General features: G+C 48.5%; 9 protein-coding genes across 10 annotated transcripts; 4 read left to right on the top strand and 5 right to left on the bottom strand.

Moving 5' to 3' along the window:
• Positions 1–153: 153 nt before the first annotated feature.
• FOXG_16603 (uncharacterized protein) lies at positions 154–2,256 on the bottom strand. Of its 2 annotated transcripts, XM_018396629.1 has the most exons (5): positions 1,743–2,256; positions 1,339–1,693; positions 499–1,287; positions 406–448; positions 154–323 (listed from the first exon to the last, which is right to left on the bottom strand). In XM_018396629.1, exons 1-5 carry the CDS (start codon positions 2,057–2,059, stop codon positions 238–240), a joined length of 1,590 nt encoding a protein of 529 aa, XP_018257222.1. In that variant the 5' UTR covers positions 2,060–2,256; the 3' UTR covers positions 154–237. The 2 variants fall into 2 exon arrangements, with proteins under 2 accessions (XP_018257222.1, XP_018257223.1); XM_018396630.1 differs by having other exon boundaries at positions 406–1,287.
• A 393-nt stretch (positions 2,257–2,649) lies between these two features.
• Positions 2,650–3,195, bottom strand: FOXG_16604 (uncharacterized protein; the record flags this gene model as incomplete). Its single annotated transcript, XM_018396631.1, has 1 exon — positions 2,650–3,195. The coding sequence occupies one exon, from the start codon at positions 3,193–3,195 to the stop codon at positions 2,650–2,652; it is 546 nt and encodes a 181-aa protein (XP_018257224.1).
• A 509-nt stretch (positions 3,196–3,704) lies between these two features.
• Positions 3,705–4,668, top strand: FOXG_16605 (alanyl-tRNA synthetase). The gene has a single exon (XM_018396632.1). It carries the CDS (start codon positions 3,782–3,784, stop codon positions 4,592–4,594), a length of 813 nt encoding a protein of 270 aa, XP_018257225.1. The 5' UTR covers positions 3,705–3,781; the 3' UTR covers positions 4,595–4,668.
• Positions 4,669–5,296: 628 nt separating this feature from the next.
• FOXG_16606 (cutinase 3) lies at positions 5,297–7,798 on the bottom strand. Its single transcript, XM_018396633.1, has 3 exons — positions 7,787–7,798; positions 6,018–7,699; positions 5,297–5,952 (listed from the first exon to the last, which is right to left on the bottom strand). Exons 2-3 carry the CDS (start codon positions 6,210–6,212, stop codon positions 5,455–5,457), a joined length of 693 nt encoding a protein of 230 aa, XP_018257226.1. The 5' UTR covers positions 6,213–7,699; positions 7,787–7,798; the 3' UTR covers positions 5,297–5,454.
• Positions 7,799–8,157: 359 nt separating this feature from the next.
• On the bottom strand, positions 8,158–9,552 carry FOXG_16607 (uncharacterized protein; the record flags this gene model as incomplete). The annotated part of the gene is made up of 1 exon (XM_018396634.1): positions 8,158–9,552. The coding sequence occupies one exon, from the start codon at positions 9,550–9,552 to the stop codon at positions 8,158–8,160; it is 1,395 nt and encodes a 464-aa protein (XP_018257227.1).
• Positions 9,553–10,687: 1,135 nt separating this feature from the next.
• Positions 10,688–13,684, top strand: FOXG_16608 (uncharacterized protein). Its single transcript, XM_018396635.1, has 3 exons — positions 10,688–12,551; positions 12,606–12,949; positions 13,008–13,684. The coding sequence occupies exons 1-3, from the start codon at positions 10,969–10,971 to the stop codon at positions 13,499–13,501; spliced, it is 2,421 nt and encodes an 806-aa protein (XP_018257228.1). The 5' UTR covers positions 10,688–10,968; the 3' UTR covers positions 13,502–13,684.
• Positions 13,685–14,631: 947 nt separating this feature from the next.
• Positions 14,632–17,628, top strand: FOXG_16609 (uncharacterized protein). Its single transcript, XM_018396636.1, has 5 exons — positions 14,632–15,006; positions 15,055–15,569; positions 15,616–16,507; positions 16,557–16,725; positions 16,777–17,628. The coding sequence occupies exons 1-5, from the start codon at positions 14,769–14,771 to the stop codon at positions 17,309–17,311; spliced, it is 2,349 nt and encodes a 782-aa protein (XP_018257229.1). The 5' UTR covers positions 14,632–14,768; the 3' UTR covers positions 17,312–17,628.
• A 397-nt stretch (positions 17,629–18,025) lies between these two features.
• FOXG_22482 (uncharacterized protein) lies at positions 18,026–18,490 on the top strand (the record flags this gene model as incomplete). Its single annotated transcript, XM_018402884.1, has 2 exons — positions 18,026–18,138; positions 18,238–18,490. 2 exons carry the CDS (start codon positions 18,026–18,028, stop codon positions 18,488–18,490), a joined length of 366 nt encoding a protein of 121 aa, XP_018257230.1.
• Positions 18,491–19,316: 826 nt separating this feature from the next.
• On the bottom strand, positions 19,317–22,022 carry FOXG_16610 (uncharacterized protein; the record flags this gene model as incomplete). The annotated part of the gene is made up of 2 exons (XM_018396637.1): positions 19,317–21,805; positions 21,860–22,022. The coding sequence occupies 2 exons, from the start codon at positions 22,020–22,022 to the stop codon at positions 19,317–19,319; spliced, it is 2,652 nt and encodes an 883-aa protein (XP_018257231.1).
• Between the last annotated feature and the right edge of the window lie 478 nt (positions 22,023–22,500).

Raw genomic sequence — 22,500 nt, forward strand, 5'->3', positions numbered from 1 at the left:
ACTGAATGAGGGAATGTGGAGAAGCCTGGAGATGGGAAGCGAATCGGAAAAGTTTAAGCCGGCATCTCTTATCTTAACATTTGCCGGAATGTCTCCTCCGGGCCAAGCTGAATTTTATCATCACGAGCAAATACTGTGAAACATTCTTAAGGTAGACGTCACGCACGAATATTCTCTTTAAAATAGCTTTATGTACATCATGCTATCAATTGGCTGATCCCTTACTTCCGTAGTAGTTCAATCTTGTCTCTCGTCTGGAAGAAATGATAGTTTGTGCTTCCGCCTAAGCCGAACATTAAAGTTGCTCTGTTTCACGAACCATGCTGGTTACAGGTCAGTATCAAGAAAGGATATCACAAGATGGCTTTTGCAGATACAAAGGGATATCTGTCGGAAAAAGCTTACCATTGTTCAAATGCCATGTGTTATCCGCCGACGGGAACTCGAGCTAGACCCAACGTCTCAGTAAAGGGCACTTCAATCGACACTGAAACTTACCTCGTATCGCCTCAATAAAGCCGGTACCATCTTGTACATTTCTAACAAGCTGATGTTCTTTCCAATGCAAGTCCTCGAACCCGCACCAAATGCAAACATATAGTTCTCCATCCGTCTCTTCTGCTCAGTCGAAGCTTCAATCCATCTCGAAGGTCTCCATCGATCTGCATCATGTCCGAATATATCCTTGTTGCGATGTAGAACCCAAGCGTTGACTCCAACAATGGTGCCACCGGAGATATGATGGCCGTTGACTTCGAGGCCTCGTGCGGGGACAATACGCTCTAGCATGAGACCTGCAGCGGGATGGCATCGAAGAGCTTCTTTGACAACAGCGTTGAGGAAAGGAAGGTCTCGGACTTCGTTCCAACTGACAAGGCCATCTTCGCGGGCAAATCGGCCAGCTTTTTCTTCCTCTGCAAGCTCAGCCATCAAAGTCTTCATATCAGCGGGGTTCTTCATGAGATAATAAAAGATAGCTCGGAAAGTAATCGCTGTTGTATCAGAGCCTGCAAACATATTTGCTACAGTCAGAGCGAGCACTCGATCGTTATTCATGAACTCCGGGTCTTTCTGGTTGGCTTCGAGGAAGCGTGAGAGAAAGTCTCGGCGGCCATTGTCTTGGTCAAACTTCATGTCGCCTAGCTTTTCGGGATCAACGCGGGCGAGCATTCGGTTGCGCGCGAAGATGGCCACGGGTGATGATGAGTTTGTGAAGCCCCATTTTGTAAGCTGTAGCCTTAATGGGTTCTTGAGGAGTAAGCTATCGAGGATTGGCAATTGTCCGACCTACATGACCATCAGATTAGTAGACCCAGTCACGGTTATTGGTATACATACAGGTGCTGCATAGTTGAGCAACCATTCAAGATTCCCAATAATATTATCCACGTCTTTTCCATGGTCCACAAAGCCTAGTCTCTTGGAGTAAGTTAGCTCCCCGATGACGTCGAAGGCATAGTACTGTAGCCATGTGCCAAAGTCGAGGATGTCGTTCTGGTTTGCATATCGTTGGTCAAGTTGTTTGAAGAACTCTGTCGTAGTGGAGTCGACGAATGGTTCGAACTGAACGAGAGTGCTCATGGCATAAGCATTTGATACAGAACGTCGAAGCTGCGAGTGGAACTTTTCATCTTGTGAGGTGAAGAGGGTGATGAGTCTCTTGCCACTCTTGTTGATGGTCTGCTGCACCGGGCTACCGCTTGTCAGCCTGGGCAACTATTTTCATCGCCCTGGTGACTTACTAGAAATCTGACTTGGTATATCCCGAATTGTGAGCGTAGATTGTCTGTATAGCAGCTGGATCCGCGATCGATACTGTGTTGGGACCGAGTCTCACGACGGTGCCGTACTTTTCATGTAGAGCAATCTGCGTCACTTCTGGTCGCCTTCTATACACGTCGAGAAAGCGCCAGAGATCGGTGAAGGACGCCAAAGCTGGTCCGGGGATTCCGTTCAAGCCATTACCGTACTTATTGACGAGGAGCTTCGTCACAAGTAGTCCCACGACGGCAGCTGTCAGATACGCCCATGGATGCTGAAGGAAGAGATCCAGAATCATTTCAGATACTTATCAGAAGTCGCAAATCTTATCTGATTCATAGTAGTGCGTGTCAAAGCAGTGGTCGACCCATTGCTTTTAACAGCATTCTACCCCGCGTGATACATGCTTGGTGGTTTCGCAAGGTCAACGGCATTTACCAAGGCATCGGAAGTTTCCATGCGGGGTAATTTCCGAATAACATCACCAAAAAATCGGTAAGGTTCCGATTTGACTCTTTTAAGTTCTGTTCTGTAGTAGTATTTTGACTGTTAGTTCAGGCTACGGGGATGATTCGGTATGTTTTGGTAAGCACCTCTCGCCAATTGGACCCAAGTTGCCGCGAACCGGCGGACCTCTCAAGACACCTCATCCTCCATTGCTTCCATCACAAAGCTGATCCAATCCAGTGAGAATTTATTTAACATATTTTTTGTTCAAAGTCACGACGAATTCACATCATTCTGCTTCACAGCCCGAGAAGAGGCAGCGAATGCCACGTAGGGAACAGCCCCCGAGTAGGTACATATAGTGAAATCGCCAGCCATTCTAGGACACTTGACAATCAATCTACCTTGTCTATGGGTCGTTCAGCGCTGGCTCGAAATAAATCAACAAAAAGTATCAGGCCCGCGTAATAAACTCGCCAGTCTCGGAATCCTATCCCCAGGTTTAAGCTTGCACTGCGGCGGCCGTTGCCAGTTCAGAACCGTCTTGCCTTTATCTGACAACCTTTTCCTCTCCGTGCTCCAGAGCACTTTAAGCTCGGTAGTACGCTTGCCGTCGTAGTAAGCCATTTCGGAAGGCGACGGTTGAGGAGTATCGGGCCAATCGATGAAGTTGGGCGCGTCTTTGTAGGCAGTGATCTGTTTGCCTCTGCGACGCTTTTCAGGCCACTCTGTGAGGACCTCGCTAAACTCCGAGACTGGGCGGTCAAGTTGGACATCTGGATGCTGGATCCAATCCTTCTGTTCGATTTCCAGGACGTGTTGCTCCTCGTGCCGAATGGCACGCAGTGTTTCGTCGCGAGTAATGATCTCGTAAATGGTGAAAAGTACTCCCTTAATGTCGTTCCGTGCCTCGCTGTAGCCATGCTCTCCAATTCGAACTGAGAAATTAAAGTCAAAAATCATTATGGAATCTGCTGCCTCGAACATCTCGGCCGCACGCAAGATGCAGGCGCGTATTGAAACACCTCTCAGCCCAAGCTCAGCGACAGCTCAGCTTAGAGCGCCAAGAGCTCGGCTCGAGCAACGCAAATGGCATTTGGTGTGCTTAAATTTCATTTCTGAGTAAATATCATACTGCGCGATAAGTCGAGTTGTTTTGATGGCCCCTCTCTACCCGACTACTGAAGTGGTCACTATCACAATATTTATAAACAAAGTGAGGCGCGACCCCAAAGGATGACTTCGTGGAGCTCTTTCAATTTATATCCACGTCAAACATAGTCAAATATTAACCAGGTTTCATAATCATTTATTCTATTTGCTACTCTTTGTTTCCAAAAGTGATAATAGCAACAAATACCTTCTTCTCTAGGTTAGGCTGTCTTGCACTAACAATTAGATAAGTGATAAGTTGCAAAGGCGCGCCCTGTGATTCACTGAAACCTAAGCACTAAACCCCGTCCGCTTTAGTGCTCGCCTCTCTCATTCGTTGATTCATCACTTTATTTCCTTCTTCGCCCTTGCATATTTCCATCCGCATCATCATCTTTAACTCGTTTCTACACCCGCAAACATGGCATCAGCAGCACGAACTGTGCTTGCCTTCCAGCGCAATGCAAAGCTCTACTCCCTTCAAACACTGGTCAAAGCAATCCGACCTTTCAGCAGCTTAGAGGATGAGAATCGTGAGCTATTTAAGCAAGGCACCGACGAAGACTATGCAGTCGTTACAGAAGAGACAATCTTTCACCCACAAGGAGGAGGTCAGCCTTCGGATGTTGGAAAGATAACTGATGAGGCTGGAGCTTCTTTCACTGTTGCATCTGCTCGTATGGACGCAGTTCGCGATGGCCAGGTCTTGCATTTCGGAAGATTCAACTCAGACAAGAAGTTCACAGAAGGGCACAGAGTCACGCAAGAAATCGACGTTGAGAAACGTCTTCTCTACTCTCGATACCACACCGCTGGTCACGTCCTAGGTTCAGCAGTCAACCATCTCCTCAAAGACACAGTCGAGGGTTTTGAGGAGTTGAAAGCCTCTCACTTCCCCGACTCCGCATCATGCGAATTCCAAGGCCTCATCGACGGGAAGTACAAAGAGCCCATCCAGAAGAAAGTCGATGAATTCTTGGCCGCCAAGATGCCAGTTGAGATTGACTGGTGGGACGCTGAGGAGTTTCGCAAGAACGGTCTTGAACACCTTACGCCTGACGCGAGCTTTTTGGGACCTGGAGAGACCAAGTTCCGTGTTGTGAGGATTGCTGGAGCGGAGGTTTATCCATGCGGTGGAACGCATGTTGATACTACGGATCTATGTGGTGAGACGACGGTTAAGAAGATTGCGAGGAGTAAGGGAAAGTCAAAGGTTAGCTATTTGGTGAAATGAGGCTGTAGAGTAGACATCATAGACTAGACAAAGCCTAAAAATAGACCACGTATTCGCCATACAAAAAGCCGACACTGTTCTCCAACTCAAATCTTTGTATCGAGACACCGAGGGGTGTTTTTTCATAGTATTAAGCTTATTCCGACCGAAATCCGTTGAGCCAGCGGCAACAACCTAATCTCCAGATCATTTGACGCCTATAAAATGAGCAGTGGCTCGATGCTACAGTGGCTTTCGCCAAGTTATTAAATATTACGGCCCCCACTACCAGTGTGATGATGCTGATGCAAATAGGAAATGTGAAATCCCACGCAAAAGCTGATTCCTCCAATGTGAGAGCTTTGTCGCAAGTGAAGTCAGATCTCGCAGTTACCGAACAAGTATTTCCTCACAAGTGTACCTATCATGCTTGGCAATTCCCCCACTGTCAGATGTATCGTCACATGTGACCTAACATATGCAATGCGTGCATGCTAACCCCTGCAGCATGGAACCCCTGGTCGGCACCTCAGACACTTCCGATACAACATACAGGGGACAAGATGGGACGAAACCACCAATTGCGATGTTGCTTGCTCGTATTGATCCATGTTCTGAGAATATGATATATCGAATATCATCTTTTCTCAACGGTCCTCTTGCGTCATGATAATGGTCAGCAATTTGTCACGGCAGTTCGCATTCCCGGGAAGAAGCTTTTTGCAAGTCAATGCGATTGCGCTATCGTATTGAGTCTCAGTGTCCATGGTCACTAAAGCCATTCCTCCATGAAGTAGATACAAACAAAAACTAATGAAAACCGTAAACCTCATAAAATACAAGAACAGGCCAGCCTAGTCCTTCTCCCTCCATCAACTCGCTCAAGCGGCTCCAGCAGCATCAGCCTTCTGGATCAGGAACTCAGGAGCAGCGCCGGAAGCAGCACTCTGGTAGGCCAAGTGAGGAGCAGCGACGATGAGCGAACCAGTGCAGACAAGATCACCGGTGTTGCAGAAGACCTTGGTGCGGTCCTCGGGGTAGCTGGGGATCTTTCCGCGGTTCTGGAGGTTCTTGGTATATCCGAAGAGAACGACTCCAGCAATCTTCTCCCGAATACCGGCGTCGACGTCGGTGACACTGGCAGCGGCGAGAGCAGCACCCTGGCTGTAACCTCCAGCGATGAGAACAGCATCAGGACACTTCTGGTTAGCGTCGTTGAAGTGGCCCAGCATCTCACGGATAGCAGCGCTAGAAGTTCCACGAGGAAGAGCGTTGTCACCGAGAGTAGCGCGGTAAGCACCGCCAACGCCCTGGATCCAGACACCGTTCTTGCCGTACTTGGCCTCGAGCTTTGAAGCAACGCGGGGACCGAGAGTTCCCTTAATAAAAGAGTTAGTTATAATCTGTCACTTGGGCGGTTAGTGGGGGTGAAAAGGGCACTAACAAGGTTGCCAGATTCAGTGGAGCCGCGAGCGTAGATGAAGATGACGCCAGGGCATGAACCGCTGTTGCCGTTGGCAAGATCGTTGCGGGTGATGCTGCCGCCTAGCTGGCGAGCCTCGAGAGCAGCGGCATCCTGACCAGCGGGAAGAGCAGAGGCGGTGGCAGCGAGAAGAGTAGAGATGATGGAGAACTTCATTTTGGCGGTTGAGGCGAGAGAAGTAAGAAGAATCGAAGACAGTTGAGTTGGATTTGAAAGAGAGGCTGTTGAGTGAGTGACTGAGAGGCTTGATTCATCCCATCAACATCGAGGCCATCCCAGGTATTTATCTAAAAAGTCCAAAGAAACATCCATCTTCTGTGCTTTCGCAAGTCTAACGCTTTTGGAATAACTCAGAGTACAGACGATGGATCGCTTTCGGTACCATCAGGTCAAAGAACAAGAAGCAAAGATCAAGCAACCTCTATCTCCCGGAAACAAATTAAGAGCACACACCACCAAACCCATTCGTTCTCAAACCTATCACCATGCGTCCCACCAATCTCAACTCCCGAGTCATGCGAGAAGCCCTTGCCTGCCGCCGCCAAAACCAGTAGTCTCTTCGCAAGCCCTCATCAAAACGGGAAATGAGCCCCGTTGCGCCAAGTCGAGCAAACTCCACTGATCATCGAAACAGTCAATATACAGTATGAAACGGCGCCCTATGACCACGTTGCTGGGAACCGGTGTGCGCCGCTTTGACAGTTGCTTTTTTAGACAGGGACCTGAAACCACAGAAATGGTGGCCTCAGGGGAGTGGTGGCAGTGCGCATTTATTCCCGGTTTCATACTAAAACCCGCTAACGTGGTCAGCCCATACCAGTCCAAGTTTGATGAGTCTTGGGTGTCAGGAATTGAAAATGACCTCGGTTCGGTAAGTTCCATGCACGCTATTTGCGCAAGTGCAAGGTTGTATTGGCTACGCAAGTGCCAGATTGCGGGTAGTTCAACGCTAGAGCATTAAAACAGGCGCCTCGTTGACGGGAATTTGAGTTTTCGATAGATTGGTTGTCGACGAGGTCAAGGTGACTTTGACTTCTAGTTTCAGTCTAACAGGTTTTAGCGCTCTCGTATTGTAGTTGAAACTGGCATGTTTGATCCCTTGGGCTTGGACAAGTGAGGCTCATGACTCGGTATGAACTGATGATCTTCTTGTGCTCGGACACTAGAAGGTGTCAAGAACGCTCAAGCTTGCTGTCGTTCCGATAGCGGAATATGTCTAAAAGTATGTCTAATTTTGTTTTTGGGAGAACGGCGCCGGTAGTGATGCTCGCGGAGTTGGACACCACCTTGGATCGAAATGCAGTGTCTGCAGACTACAACATCTTCAGGCTGATGATCATTCCGGTTTCCGAACATCGCCAAGGTTCCATGGTCGCGAGAAACACCGTATTAGCTCTAGACTGGCTCGTCTCACCACCATCTTGATCTGTAGGTTGTGACCAGAACCGAGGCTCATCGACGCTGTTGTCAATTTGAGGCGAAGTAATGTCGAATATCAATACAGCTTCAAGTTAACAATATCTCGTTCCGAGCCGAGGTTCATGAATAGATTAATTCAACACCATCTTCAGTCTTGGAGCCATATCGAACTCACCACCAGTTCAACTTTACCGAGGCCTATCCTCAGATAAATGAAGACAACTCTGTTCCATCACCATCTTGATCAGCGCCAGGATCCATCGTTATACCGGGTCATAACCTTCGGAAGCCTTAGCTCCGTTATCACTAACGTTTAATATCAGCTCCCACCTGGCTGGTACCGAGGTCTATCGCCTTTAAGGTAAGGTCATCCGAGCCTCCAGGTTCCAAGTGCCTCGCGTAAAATCATAATGGTGTGAACCCCACAAACTGAATCGAAGGTGAACCAATTGGACCGGTCTCACTTAGCTCAGCCATCATATCTCAATTCGCGACAATTGCCGTTCGTGGATTAGTGAATTACATGCTTAATTTGTTGTCTAATTCTAAATTCTGCAAGTTCATGAACAATGTCTTGATATAGAATATTTTCTGTTTAATAATACAGCAGAACGGGTTTCGAATGCGGTTACAAAACGGAAGCCTCGGAAAGATATCGCAATTATCCAGCACCTCCTCAAATTTAATCCCTATACGGCTCCGGGAGCGCCAAACCCTGTGAGCCTTGAGGCACTTCCGACGAAAGTTCTAGGTTGTGAGCTTCACAAGTCGACGCAAACATCCGTTCCCATTTATCCCCATCAACTAGCCATTTTTTCCCAAACTCCGCAACAACTACCTTTTTCAGGAGAGGAAATACCGAGGCCGAGATATTGATTGACTCCAAAACCTCGTCATGTACCAGCGGATATGCGCTCCCCATTAGGCCGAACTCCTTAATGGATGTTGGAAGCAATTGGCAAATCCTTCGTCCAGGCCGATGGCCCTGCCATCGGCGATGCAGCATGCCGCTGTCTATGTACAGCGTCTCAAGGACTTTCATTCCTGAGAGATCTTGGAGCACTATTTCACCTGGGTGATCGAGGTGAATGCCAGGAAAGTCGAGTGTAAGGTGTTTGAGCGTGTCGCTTCTCAGCATCAAAAGATCCTCAATTCTGTACAGGAGAGCTGTGTCTTGACTTCGGGTATCAGCGCGTTTACAATGATTAGGTGCACCGATCCGGAAAGTTTGTAGTTTTGGGAAGCCATGCATGATGGCCTCCAGCTGAGTGATGTGAAGCATGCATGATCTCAGTGTAATTTCATTGACAGTGTCGTGGCAAAAACTCGTCTTTGGCTTTTTTGTCGCATCCCGTACTTCCAAGTTGACCAGTTCGATTCTTTCCAGTCGAGGTGCTGCGTCCAGTAGGCCAGCCAGACCGTCAAGGTCGTCAGTCGGGAAACTCCATGACACGGTTATAGTGAGTTTCTTCAAATTCGGAAGACATCCAGACGGGATCGAAGAGCGTTTCCAGTCGGACTCGACATGAATTTCAAGCTTGTTGAGCATTGGTGTTAAAGAAACAGCAACAGACATGAGGCAATTGATGGCATTCCCAACTATTCGTCTCCTTTCTCCGAAATATTCCGTTGCATTCCTGAATTGGTCAACCGGAGCCGTTTGGTTTGTCTGGGCAGGTTCGCAAAGATGAGTGCGGCACCGTTTATTGCACTGTGCAAGAAGTTTAACCTGGTCATCATATTGAAGAAGCAAACACCGGATCATGTGCTCGTTCAGACAGAGCTCCTTGACATGTCGACCAAGAGCGGGTGTTTCAGCAATGGTGTCGATAAAACCAAAGAAACCGTGTCCCATCGGTCGATGATACAAGTGCGGCTGCGATATACGCCTCAGTTCCTTGCATGACAGAGATAATGCCAATAGACAGTTTCTGTCATGAGCCGGTTTCCGCTCTTCGTAGCGAAAGAAGTGTCGAGGAGAGGCTCTCTCGCTGCAGTGGGGACAGAGCTGCTGGCATAATATGTCGATGATTTCTTCAGGGAAAGAGAAAAGATGAGTGAAAGATGGGGTCGCCATGGTTGTTTGGTGATATAAAGAGGAGAGAAATGTCTTGCGAGGATAGATACAGATTTGACTCTTTTATAATAAATGATAAACAATGAAAGTTCTAACAAATTTAGCTTAAACGAATAAGCTTTTGGTGTTAATTGAGCATATTTCATATTTACTACCATATTTAACTTCCTACTCAATATCTGCCTAGGGTTTAAGCCAACTTGGCTTTAGTATGCTATCGCGACACGTATATCCCATTCGATTTTTTTTTCTTGTCACAACTGGTCTTTGGCTTTTAATTCGAGGCACTGTGGCAAACATGATAATACACTCCATTGATCACGTCCATAACCTTATGGTTAATAATCTGATCTAGACTACCCATTATTTTTAAATTAACAAACATCGGTGGTCATTTTCTATTTTTCAGGGAATATGCACGGTCTTCGTTTGTTTATCGTGAAGGTTTTGCTGTTGCGAGTGCTCTAATAATGTTTTTCGCGGAAATGGTTCAAAGCATGATTTAAACGTGGTTCAATTGACACGTGAGAATGTTGTAGAAATGATAGTTTAAAAACATAAAGTTATTGCTTCCAGAGGTGATTGGTTACAGTATCTTCCCTTAAACTATCTTTGCCGTCCTGTAAAGCGTATAAACTAAGAGTATTTAAAATATTCCCTCTCAACACAGGGTAAGTCAACAGTGTGAAAACACTACGTCATCTTTGGATCGCTGCACTAGGAACAGTAAGTCCACTAATCTTATCTATCAGTCAGCAGAAAAGTCTCCGGGTCAATAACCTCTCCTATCTCATGCATTTCTATTTCCAGATCCGGGTCATCTAAAACTCCGGCCGCCCGTCTCTCCCGTTGTGAACCAAAATCTCACTGCATAGCCAGCCTCGCTCTGCTAACTCAGAGGGGGAATTTGGGGGCCGTCAATTTAAACCAGGGGCAGTGACAAAATCCTCCCCACCTCTCCTCCTGCATATAATGATGAACTGTCTGTTTATTTCTGTCATACTGAATGTAGTGAAACTGGGAATGTCCCCATCACCTTAACCGAAGCACTCTTACTGGTCTTCTCCCCTCGACGCTGATCCTTCGGCGCAGCCACGACGGTATTGGGTAGGATATTCTCTGCAAGTAAAAAAAAGAAATCGGATGACGAAATACCGATGATACCTTGTTGAAACCTGGAAGAAGGACACTTTTCCAGATTACAAATGCTTTCCCTCTACTCTAAGCCTCCTTTGAATAACTGATCCTCCGAAGGATTCTCATGGTCTTCGTAAGCCTGGGACCAAAAGTTCGTAACCGAGCTGTCGCGTGTTTTGTTTGACTAGAGATCCACGCGTTTGATTGGTAGGGCTGATTTGCTTGCCTTGAATTGCGCCCAAATTCTCCGCATCAGCCTTGGCTGGTGAGCCATTCACCATGGGCTGCTTTAGTCGCTTTTCGGGATGGAAGCTCACAGCCGTGTACCTCACCATTCTTGTCAGTACGCTCACGACGCTCCTCTTTGTCACGCTTTTCGTGTCGCTGTTTGCGCTGAAGAGCGACGATGAAGAGGATACAGTTACCGACGGGAGAGATGCCGGTGATGCGCTGGGTCAGAGTGTTTTGTACAAGGGGAACTGCGATACAACTGCAAAAGCGAACTTGTGGATCCATTTGCTCATCAATATCGTCAGTACTGGCATTTTAGCATCGTCAAACTTCTTCATGCAAGGTCTTGTTGCGCCGACGCGAGCTGAAGTCGACGCTGCGCATCGCTCCGGTCATTGGCTGGAGATTGGAGTTCAATCCCTCAAAAACTTCCGGTTTCTCGGCTGGCGGAAAGTCCTCTTTTGGTCTCTCTTTTCTGTGAGCTCTGTTCCGCTTCATCTCGTCTTCAACGGTTGCGTGCTCGAGAGTAAAGGCACCAATGGCTTTACAGTCATGATCGGCTCTGAGGAGCTCACCCAAGGTGGCTGGAAGGGACTTCCCTCAATCACAGCAGCCTACTATGATAAACTGAACTACAGCGATCGATCACAGGGCGACGGTAACCCCGAATCTCTGGAGAAGCTAAAACCTATCAATGATTCCTTCGTGGTTAACTCGACGAGTGGAAATTGGGTTCAACTAACGCTGGGCGAGTGCATGGATCGATACAACAATCCGGAACAAGCCTTGACGCACTGGAGACATTTGATGATGATAATTTACGACTACGACGATATATACCGAAATGATACAGTTGGTTGGAAACGAGCTGATGTACTGATGAACACGACCAACACCACCGATCTCAACGTGATGAATCCTCTCTGGACGGTGGATTCTTTCACACGCACCGGAAGAACAAGCGAGGCGAGCGGCAGTAACAATCAGTACTTGTCGAACCCTGATGCCACTTATCTCTCCAGAGGATACGATTCCGGCGGCACTTTCCAGGATGGGTACGGCGGCATAAATCTCTATGGTACGTGGTATATGCAAGGTACTCGCAATGTCTACGACGCCCAGTCTGGTGCCATCATCACAGATCCGAGAGTCTTCAAGCACAAGTATCGCGTTATGCAGGTGGATCGGTGTTACTCGGAGAAGTACGAGGCGCCGTGTAGATTGAGCATAGCGAATAGTCTTTTGCTCATTGTCTGCGTTATGTGTCTCTTCAAGACGTTTCTCTGCGTTTTGGTTCTGAAACTTCGTGTTTGGGGGAATGAGAATCCGCTCATGACGCCGGGAGATGCGATTGCGTCGTTTATTTCGAGACCGGATGACGAGACGAGGGGTATGTGTACATTGACTATGGAGGATTTGAGAAAGACGGCAAAGCCTACGCCGACGAGATTGGGGGAGACGGATCAGAATTATAAATGGCTGCAGGGACCGAGACAGTGGCAGAACAACTCACCACGAAAGTTTGGAAAGGCCGTTCCTCGAAACATTTGGGTGCTGTCATCTCTGCTCATCGGATGTTCTCTCGTAGTGGCCTCCGTCATGCTAAGTATCGCCATCCAGGGTCAATCTCTGTAAGTCAGCCTTCTCTTAGTGGTACACATGAAAGACCCTAACCGCATCAACAGGAGCAATTCCAAATTCATGCACGCGCCGCAGAACGAAGATGTCAGAGACGCCCATCTAGATAGGCTCCCTCTCATCTCACTCACCATGGTTGCCAACACGCCGCAGCTTATCCTCTCCATCTGCTACCTCGCATACAACGGCCTCTTCACACGCATGTTGGCTGAGTTTGAGTGGTCAAAGTACAGTGTTGAGTTTCGTTCTCTGCGTGTCACGGAGCCGCGCGGCTCGCAGAACGCGACGTATCGCCTTCAGCTTCCTTATCGGTTCTCGATCCCTTTGATCATCATTAGTATTGCGCTCCACTGGATCTACTCCAACTGCATTTACGTGAGCAATTACGAAGGTAAGCATACTTACCCCAAATAGTTAGCTGTCCAGATCAAAGTGCTGACACACCATAGCATACGCCCCAGGATATCCGTATAACAGAACCGTCACAGTCGGTCTCCAGTTCTCATCCAAGGCTATCTTGGTCGGTCTCCTGGCATCGATCGGTGTCGCCATCACGCCACTCTTCCTCGCCTTCGTAAAACTACCAGGCGTAATGGTTATCGCAGGAGCAAACTCGGCAGTTATATCAGCCGCTTGTCACTACCCCTCTACAAAACTCAAATCCCTTAGCCGCGCCACGTCCAAGATGAGTATGAGGAGTAACGAGTACGACAGTATGAGTGCTCGACTGATAGGCGATGAAGAAGTAGAAGAGCTAAGGGATGTGTCGAGGCGAAAGATCAAATGGGGAAGGATGTCCATGGGCAAGAGTGATGAGAGTTCAGTCGGGCATCTCGGCTTCGGTACGGAGGAGCTTGATATTGAGAAGCCAGTAGAAGGAGAGTATTACAGTGGCGTAAAAGACGTCTATGACGAAGGATTGAGGAGAATGCGGGTGTTGTAATGATAACAGAAGTTCTGGACGGAATCCTTCTGATCGATTGTACTACTTTGTGACGCTCTGGATAAAATCGGTGGCGAATGGCCTATTAGATAGATTCTTGTACATAAAATATTCATTTCCGTGTTTATCACTGGCTGCTTTGCCTCCTCTCCCCAGAAATTGTGGCTGCATTCCTCATGACAGATTTGGAAGTATTGAAGGTTATAACACGATGAATTCAGGAAATGACCTTCCCCACGAACGTTAACCTAAGGCTATTCTTATCGTAGCATGGGGTCGTGATGGATAAGGGGACCGGTAAACCGGCATCGGCGTTTAATATGTCGCCCGCATGGAAAACAGAAGTTCCTCAGCTTCGAAGGCGCACTAGAACACGTTGGTGCTGTACCGAGCGGCCGATCTAGCAACGGGAGGCCGATAGCCGTGTTTCCATATCTGTGCCACCTCTTCAGCGTGAGTGGCTTATCTCTCGCCTCTTTAGTATGAACCGTTGAACGTTAGCGGTTCTATTCCCGTGCAAGACCCGTGTCAGCACGCGACAAAACGTGAGCGAAATCTCACGCTTTTTTATGATGTGACAACGTATCATTGTGAAATTGCAAGATTAAGCATATGAGGCCCCCAGAATTGCTAATATCAACGATTAATACCATCGGCACTTAACGTGTCTTCCGGCTAACTCGGCGATAGATAGCTCGATAGACCAGGGTCTGAAAATGGGACCGACTGCTCCAATCCAGCGCGACCTCGGCTGATCTAGCCAAGCTTGGCAGGTCACCTCGCACCAATGCCGATTTACCAGGACCTTTTGTTGCTAACTCGCAGCCAAAGACGCGTGATCTTGCGGGGAAGGGGGCAAGGTGCTGTTAATAGGGGACATGTCACTGGCTTGCAATTGCTGGTTGGACTCATATCAAATTGGGGAGGAGTCGCATGTCTTGCAGTCGATATCAGATACGAAATGAGCCCGGGGCTGTAGCCGCGAATAACGTCGGGAACAACAGAGGAACTTTTGGCAGGTTGGTCCTTTTGAAAAGTTCCTGGGCCATTGTGTTGGGTATTGCCGTCCTATCCAGTACGATAGCGTGCCGAAAACCCGGAATGCCTTTGGTGGTCTAGCACGACTTTATGCTGTAGTATTGACGATGATCATCTTGGTGTTTTAGATATTGAGTACAAAACATGTTGCATCGCCCTGCCAAGACTTAGGTTTCATCGACATCATTTCTTCTCTATGTTTATGTTTTAATTTCTTTGTTAAGCTACAATGAGCATCTCTGAGAAGGAGACCAAACCGGAGAGCCCTTCTTCCAAGGCGGATATCTATCCTGCTGATGAGAAGAGGGGTCTTCCTCAGGATGACAAGAATGTTCATGATATTGAGATCATGTCTTCTGATAAGGTGAAGCAGCCTCTTGAGACTGCTGAAGATATCGTCACACATGTCATTCAGGTCGATGATGACCCTACTATGAACCCATGGACCATTCGCATGTTTGTCGTTGGTTAGTTGACTACCTATTCTTGTGATGTAATATGCTGATGGGTGATAGGCATTGGATTGTCTGCCTTTGGTGGTGTCCTCCAAGAGATCATGTACTTCAAGCCCCAGGTCGTCTACGTCTCCGTCATGTTCTTGACCGTCCTCGCTGAGACGCTCGGTACCGGTCTCGCTCACATCATCCCACGCTGGGGTCGCATCGGTCGTCTTCTCAACCCTGGTCCCTGGAACAGAAAGGAACATACCGCCGCTGTGCTCATGGCATCAGCTGCATCGGTCTCAGCCTTGTCCACCGAAGCATTGACTGTCCAGAAGCTCTGGTATGGCGGTTACCCCGACCAAGCAGCCGGTATCTTCATCACCTTGTCGTCTCAGCTTATCGGATATGGTGTTGCTGGTATGATGAGAAGTGTTCTGTTGTACCCTACCAAGATGCTGTACCCTGCCAACCTTCCCATCACGACTGTCATGGAAACTTTGCATAAGCCCAAGTCAGAGACCAGGAAGAGATTCCAAGTTTTCTGGATTGTCTTTGTTGCCATCTTCTGCTGGGAGTGGTTCCCCGAGGTTAGTGAACCAACTCAGGTTCATCAAGTCATGCTGACAATAGTAGTACATCTTCCCTCTCCTCTCCGCTGTCTCCGTCTTCTGCCTCGCCGACCGTCACAACCCCGTCTTCACAAACCTCTTCGGCGGCTCACAAGGTAACGAGGGAATGGGTTTCCTGAGCATCTGCTTCGATTGGAACTACATCGCCGGCTTCGGCTCACCTCTCTGGATGCCCCTTCAGACACTCTTCAACAGTTATCTTGGTTACATCGGTGGTATCGCTCTGTCTATGGGTCTCTACTATGGAAACTACTGGCGCGCAAAGGACTTCCCCTTCATGGCCCAGCTCCTCTACGATGGAAGTTCCAACACTACCAGCCATATTCCTTACAACGAAACTGCCATCATGAACCCCGACTTCACCGTCAATAATGATCTCGTCGACCAGCAAGGTCTTCCTTACTTGACCGCTACCTACATCAACTATCTCATCACTTCTAACGCCGGTCTCACTGCCACAATCGTGCACATGCTTCTCTGGAACTATGCTGAAGTCAGCCTGGGATGGGCCTGGATCACGGTCGCCAACATGAAGAAGCTTCTTCGCCCTGAGACATACAAGTTCTGGCAGCATGTCGGTACCCGCACCGAGGAAGAGAAGCAAAAGCTCCGCGACGACCCCTCCATCGACCCTCATTACAAGCTCATGCTCGACTACGACGAGGTTCCTAACAGTTGGTACTTCGTCATCCTTCTCTCCAGCATCATCATCGGATTGGCTTGTTTGTATGCTATGAAGTCGACTCTCCCGTGGTGGGGCTTCATCTTGGCCATCATCTTCCTCGTAGTCTTCTTGATTTTCTTCGGCGCTCAGTATGCCATCACCGGATTTGGTTTCAACCTTCAGCCTATCTTCCAGATGTTGGCTGGCTACATGTTCCCCGGTCGCCCTCTTGGTAAGGATATCACCATCATTTGCTTTGTCCACAACACTGACCATCTTAGCCAACATGTACTTTACTTCGTACACCTACAACGCTCTCAGCCAGGGCTTCCTCCTCCTCCGTGACTTGAAGCTCGCTCAGCAGAACAAGCTCTCTCCCAAGGCCACCTTCACTACTCAGGTCATTGGTTGTATCCTTGGTGCCCTTCTCAACTATGTCATGATGATCAGGTAAGAGTCTATGAACTATGGACCTCGACATTTGAAGCTGACTCGGTGTAGCATCGTTGACAATCAAGCCGCCATCCTCAAGTCCGCTGAAGGTACCAATGTTTGGAGTGGTGCGCAGGTCCAGCAGTTCAACACCCTAGCTATTGCCTGGTCCATCGCCCCCAAGATGTTCTCCATCGGCGCTCGTTACGAATGGGTCACCATCGCCTACCTCATCGGCTTCGCCGCTCCTCTCCCCTTCTACTTCGCTCACAAGTTCTTCCCTCACATCCGAATCTTCTCTTACCTCAACATTCCCATCATCCTCTGGTACCTCGGTTACCTTTTCGTCGGTCTGAACGCTTCAGTCACCAGCTACTTCATCCTTGGGGCCTTTGGTCAGTTCTACCTCCGACGATACCGCCCTGAGTGGTTCGTGAAGTGGAACTACCTGATCTCTGCTGCTCTCGATGGTGGTACCCAGGTCATGGTATTCATTGCGACTTTTGCTGTCTTTGGTGGCTCTGGAAAGTCGGTTCCCTTCCCAGCTTGGGCAGGAAACAAGGTGGACAACTTTGACTACTGTGCTTTTAATGCGAACAGTTAGATTAGGAGAGTGAGGGAATGGCGAAGGAATGGCGAAGGAGAGGTCATATTAATAGCATTTCAAAGCACACTAGTGAATAAATGACTTTCATTGTTGAAATCTCTGGACTTACAATCTGCTCACTGTCATGACCTGATCTCAATCTTGGAAAGCCTTTCGATAAACTGAAAGGCTCATCATGTGGGTAGTTGGGGGTAGTTGGTATGGTACCCGGGTGTGTTCTATAAATGATGTTTGCACCGCGCAGCAGTAATATAGTCAATAAGCTTTTTGGAGCTCTATAGTATTAGTATAATAACTAGATTACAGCAGTAAGATCAGACCTCAGAGCCAAGTAGCAGGACCTTAGCGCCTATATATATAACACCAAATATCCTTGCCGATACTAACAGTTCGAACTCGCAAATGAGGTCCCCCACTGAATATCGGAGGGGAATACAGAAGTCAAGCAGGCAGATCATCTAACGGCAGAAGTCGGCGATAACAACTCTGTCAAAAGTACCGCAAACTTGGACTCTCCTCAATCGAATTTTCACTTTACTGACCAGCTAGACAAACTGGAGATCTTGAACGAAGAGTCGATCGTGACGTCGAACCATTAAGCCGAACTCGTGAGTCTCCTCTGGTCGGAACGAAAACCACAAAGCTGCTTTCACTTTTTCTGAGGACGATGGCGCTCCTTCAGCCCCCGAACGAAAACCCTGCTCCCTCACAATGCTCTTTTCCGATGAGAATGGCGAATCGGCGTGTCCTCAACCGACTCGCGCTTTAGATGGGGAGAAGATCACATTAACTCATCCTACCAAGACTACAGGCAGGAATTTCGAGTTCGAATTTAGCAGCTTGTCTTAAAGCGAGGTATGTGACGGAAATCCTGGTGGTTATCTTGGTCTCGCGTCTTCTCCGCCTGTCCCTGAAGTCCTCAGCCGACAAGAGGCCACCGACTCCAAGAATACAAGTGGTACCCTTAATAATGTTATCGATGAAGCAGTGTGCCCTGTGGTACCGGAAAACCCCCCGCAACCAAGAGAATTCGACATCACAGTTCGCGAAGAAAAAACAGACAGACGTTTCGAGTTCGACTTCAGCGATTTGGTCGACCCTAACGCAAAAGTAATCAAACCAGCATCGAGTCTGCGCGATTCGTTTACTAATCTGCCCTGTATTTTGACGGAATAGAAGACGTTGACTAAGAATCCAAACGATACCCCTGGTGACGTTGGATATGAGGCGGATGGCTCTTTTGAGTTGACAGACCTAACAGCTGATGTTTGGGTCACGGGCCTTACCTTGTTTAATTGGTGTTTCTATTAGGGGTAGACCGACAGTTCTCTTTAGACTAAAAGCACGCTTCCTTCGCAGACTTTAAGACAGTGGCATGTAATTTTAGTCGGTCGCTATCATCGCCAATCTCTGTATTAGCGCGAACGTTTAGATAAGGACAACGAAGGAACGACGTAGGAGATTTCGTCTGATGACGGATTGGTAAACATCAACCACTATGGAAGACGGATTCTCGTATTATTGGTCCTGTGGTATTTTCAACCTATGGTATATTCGATCTGTTTATGGAATTGAAACCCATTAATTATACAAGCCCGTTTTATGTGTTGTCACAGCATATCGCAGACCCTTTGCCATAATCACTACATCTGCCAGATCGCGAAGCGAAGTTGCCAGATGTATATATAATACTCCTGGCATTTTGAATCGCACGACAGACGGAAATTATTGGTTAGAACCTGTCACCAAATTAATAGAGACAGATTCGAGATTTGACAAGAAATATGATGTGGTAGCAATGTCGGTCTGCATTGTCTGGCTATATAGCTATTGATATAACCTCTTGCCCTTTCCCAGACCACAAACCATTACCAAAAGCTTCCCATCCTTCGTCCCATCGGCCTCCATGTACTGCTTCGCAAACCATAAGCTGCCAGATATTGCCCTCATGCCATAGCCTGTCTGTCACCAAAATCCGAGATCCGTCTCACTCTTCATCAGACTAAGGCTGCTCTCCGCCAGCCTGAGGTTCCTCCTCGATGGAAAACATGCCACTCCATTCGCCATACTCTTCGTCGGTCAGAGTCTCTTTATACCATTCATTTCGTTTGCCCAAAAAGGCCTCATCTGGAGCGCAACGCTCCATGTTCAAGAGTGCGACCAGGGCCTTTCCGCCCCGGGTAATCGCCAGGCGTTGAAGTGAATCCCAGTCGTGGTTGTTACAGGCCTCTTGGTCGGTCTGATTGATGGGATGACCTGCCTCCTTCGCCGTATGGCAGACCGAGTTTGCCATATCCTTCCAATCTGAGATCTCGTCATCGCGCATTCGCCAATGACTCTTGAGAAACAGGACCAGCTGGTCCGCTGATCCGTCTACGGTCGGGGTCTTTAAAGCGTTTTGCATATCCGCTTCGAGCGCCTCTAATCCTTTCTCTCTTGCTGTCTGCGCAGGATCGACTCGAGACCGAAGTCGGGTCTCGTTAGTCTCAAATGCGGCGTTCAGAGTTGCCGCAGTGACAGACGAAGATTCACGTAGCTTGGCTACGCTTTGGGCCATGAGCGTATGGTTGTCGATCTCGTGGTCTCGACAAGCAAACAGTCGGTCTGTATGCTGCTTGATTAGGACAGCTGTTTTTTGATGAGCCTTTGGTAGGCTCAAAGCCGCGGTCTCAATGGCCCGGATTGACCGTCGGGCTCTATCGGTCTCCACGTTGAGGATTTCTTGGCTAGTGTCGTCTTCCACCTCTACCTGTGGGAGGATGGGGGCCTCAAGTAATCTCGAGTCCAGGTTGAAGTCCTCCGACTTTGCCCATCGGTTGAGGACATTGCGGCGAGCCTTAGAGATAAGTGGGAAGATCTCTTCTGTGACCTCTTCCTCGATCGTCGACCCAAACATTTCCTTCGTGCTTTCTGGGTCCATCAGCTGATCTAGCCAATGCGCATTTCGTCGGTCCCATTCTTCCGCTGTGATTACCTTTGTAATCGGTGCTGTTGGCAGAGTCGGTTGGAATGGGTAAGGCTGCATAAATCCAGTCGGTATCTGCTGAACGTTTACGGCGTTTGCTGGAAATGGCTCTGGAACGGCTTCAGAGAGCTTCTTGCGCTTTTTGGTCTGTGCCTTGGTCGACTTTGGAACCGGCAGATCAAGCGGCACTGATTCCTCCTCGCCTCTTCTTCCAAGCATGAGGAGCTGGCCTCGCGATCCCTTGCCCCAAGAGATCGTTTCGCCCAGCTCAATCGCCGACCGCAAGTGGTTAAAGACATGAAAGCCACCGATGATGGTGATTCCACGTCCGTTCGGCTCCCCATATGCATCGGGCCTCAAGTCCATCGCCGCGATCAGGCAGAGGATTAAGTCGGGCGCCATCGTCAAGACGTAGTGAGGATACCGCGCACTTGCGGCGCGTAGCAGATCTGCTTCGGTGTTGATACGCTTTTGTGCGCCCCAGCCAGAGAAGACCTTGGCCTGGAAGAAGTTGGTGCTGCTGATATATTTTACAGCCATGTTGAAGATGACTGGGTATTCGTCCGAATCAAGGCCGACTGTTCGCATAGCGTAGTGGATCATGAGCTGGAAGGTCTTGATTGGCACTTCCTTTTTTGGTTTGCCTTGCTCAAGGTCTGCTCTATCCTTGACCGACGGTTTTGCCATCGTGTTGTGATCTGGCTTCGGACCTTTGCTTACAATCTCGTCGGTGTCCCCGATGTGGATGTGAGCGGGCACCTCCCCATCCTTCAATATCCCAGCTTCGTCTTCGCCCAGTCCCTCTTCGAGCTCATCTGTGGGATGGCTGATCTTCTTGGAACCCGTGACTTTGAGTTCCCCATCGGTTGGTTTTTTGGGCGGTCTAGGTAGATGCTTTTCGTCGTCGGTCTTTTGTTCCTCATCATCCGAGTTCTCAGGTTCGTCGCTTAGTTCGTCCAATAAGTCGTTGAGTGCGTCGCTTGATCCGCCGCTGTCGCTTGATTCGTCGCTCAGTGACTCGTCATCTGAGTTGATTTCAATTGGTTCGGACGGACCTTTCTTGTCGGTGTTGGTCTTCTTGAGCTGCTTGGGATTGCCCCCTTGTTTCGTAGGTGGCTTCTTTCGCTTCTTGCTGTCTGTCATTTTCTTTGATGAATGAGTCTCCTCCGGCTGTGTAGAGTTTGCCGGACCCAGGAGTCTTGAGGGATTCTGTTCCTGATCTGTACTGGAACTAAGAGCGCCGGTCGGCTTGGGACGGATAGGCTTGTTTTGCAAACGAGAGCCACGGGACGAAGGAGGGCTTGTGGGCACCAAGGGAACAGCAGACTCGTCGTCGGCATCGGAAAGATTGAGGAAAGCAGCTGCTAGGGCTGCATCGGGCTCGACGTGATCCATCGGTTCGGTTTGTTGTGTCGGATTCTCTTGTTCGTCAACCTTATCGGAAAGATCGTGAGCAGGTGTATGAATCGTATCGGGCTCGACGTGATCCATCGGTTCGGTCTGTTGTGTGAGGTCCTCTTGTTCGTCTGATTGGTTAGTAAAGACAGATTCTCATTGAGGGGAGTACCAGTTTGCGATACCTTCTGCAGAGTTCTTTGTCGGCGAAGCTGAATTGTTGTTATTGTTGGTATCGTTTGGTGCCGCATGTGTGGGCGCTGGGGTCCCGCTGCTTGACTCCGAGGTCTGATCTTGCTGCTGCGATCTAGACGTCGCGCCGATGCCGCAGTACTTTAAAAAGTTCATTAACCGAGTCGCCTTGATCTGTAGATTATATAAATGAAGTGTTATTATATTATAATAAGATGCGCGTTGTGGGTGACCGATCCAAGTCACGTACTGATGTGTTGGAGATGTTGCGGGAGGCGAGCTTTTGGTGTTGAGAGAAAGTGGGTCACTGAACAAGATATAGGAGCAACCAAAACAACATCTCCTGGATTACCGTTCGTCCTCGCGTCGCTTAGTCTCGCCGATGGAATTCAAGTCGACTATGCCGCAGATTTTGGCAGACCAACGAGACATCGACAGACCGGACAAAGATCGATGTTCGCCTGGCATCTGCCAAATATATTTTCAAGGAGACAGCCGATCATCCTGGCGTCGTGTAATCTCTGAAGCGTGCTTTTGAGCAAATCGAAGGAATTCAAGTCAACTATGCCACAGATTTGGCAGACCAATGTAACGAGACATTAATAGACCGAATAAAGATTAATATTTGACTAGT

The sequence above is a fragment of the Fusarium oxysporum genome, chromosome 11 (assembly GCF_000149955.1).
Source record: "Fusarium oxysporum f. sp. lycopersici 4287 chromosome 11, whole genome shotgun sequence".
NCBI lineage: Eukaryota > Fungi > Ascomycota > Sordariomycetes > Hypocreales > Nectriaceae > Fusarium > Fusarium oxysporum.

Excerpts from the sequence above, each read along its gene's own strand:
- FOXG_16608 (XM_018396635.1), top strand. The coding sequence starts at position 10,969 with ATGGGCTGCTTTAGTCGCTTTTCGGGATGGAAGCTCACAGCCGTGTAC. Across the intron at positions 12,552-12,605 it reads GCCATCCAGGGTCAATCTCT|GAGCAATTCCAAATTCATGC; the intron begins GTAAGTCAGCCT and ends CCGCATCAACAG. Across the intron at positions 12,950-13,007 it reads TTACGTGAGCAATTACGAAG|CATACGCCCCAGGATATCCG; the intron begins GTAAGCATACTT and ends GACACACCATAG.
- FOXG_16603 (XM_018396629.1), bottom strand. The coding sequence starts at position 2,059 with ATGATTCTGGATCTCTTCCTTCAGCATCCATGGGCGTATCTGACAGCT. Across the intron at positions 1,288-1,338 it reads TGCTCAACTATGCAGCACCT|GTCGGACAATTGCCAATCCT; the intron begins GTATGTATACCA and ends ATGGTCATGTAG. Across the intron at positions 449-498 it reads CTTTATTGAGGCGATACGAG|CTCGAGTTCCCGTCGGCGGA; the intron begins GTAAGTTTCAGT and ends CGTTGGGTCTAG.
- FOXG_16605 (XM_018396632.1), top strand. The coding sequence starts at position 3,782 with ATGGCATCAGCAGCACGAACTGTGCTTGCCTTCCAGCGCAATGCAAAG.
- FOXG_16606 (XM_018396633.1), bottom strand. The coding sequence starts at position 6,212 with ATGAAGTTCTCCATCATCTCTACTCTTCTCGCTGCCACCGCCTCTGCT. Across the intron at positions 5,953-6,017 it reads CCACTGAATCTGGCAACCTT|GGAACTCTCGGTCCCCGCGT; the intron begins GTTAGTGCCCTT and ends TCTTTTATTAAG.
- FOXG_16609 (XM_018396636.1), top strand. The coding sequence starts at position 14,769 with ATGAGCATCTCTGAGAAGGAGACCAAACCGGAGAGCCCTTCTTCCAAG. Across the intron at positions 15,007-15,054 it reads CATTCGCATGTTTGTCGTTG|GCATTGGATTGTCTGCCTTT; the intron begins GTTAGTTGACTA and ends GATGGGTGATAG. Across the intron at positions 16,508-16,556 it reads GTTCCCCGGTCGCCCTCTTG|CCAACATGTACTTTACTTCG; the intron begins GTAAGGATATCA and ends TGACCATCTTAG.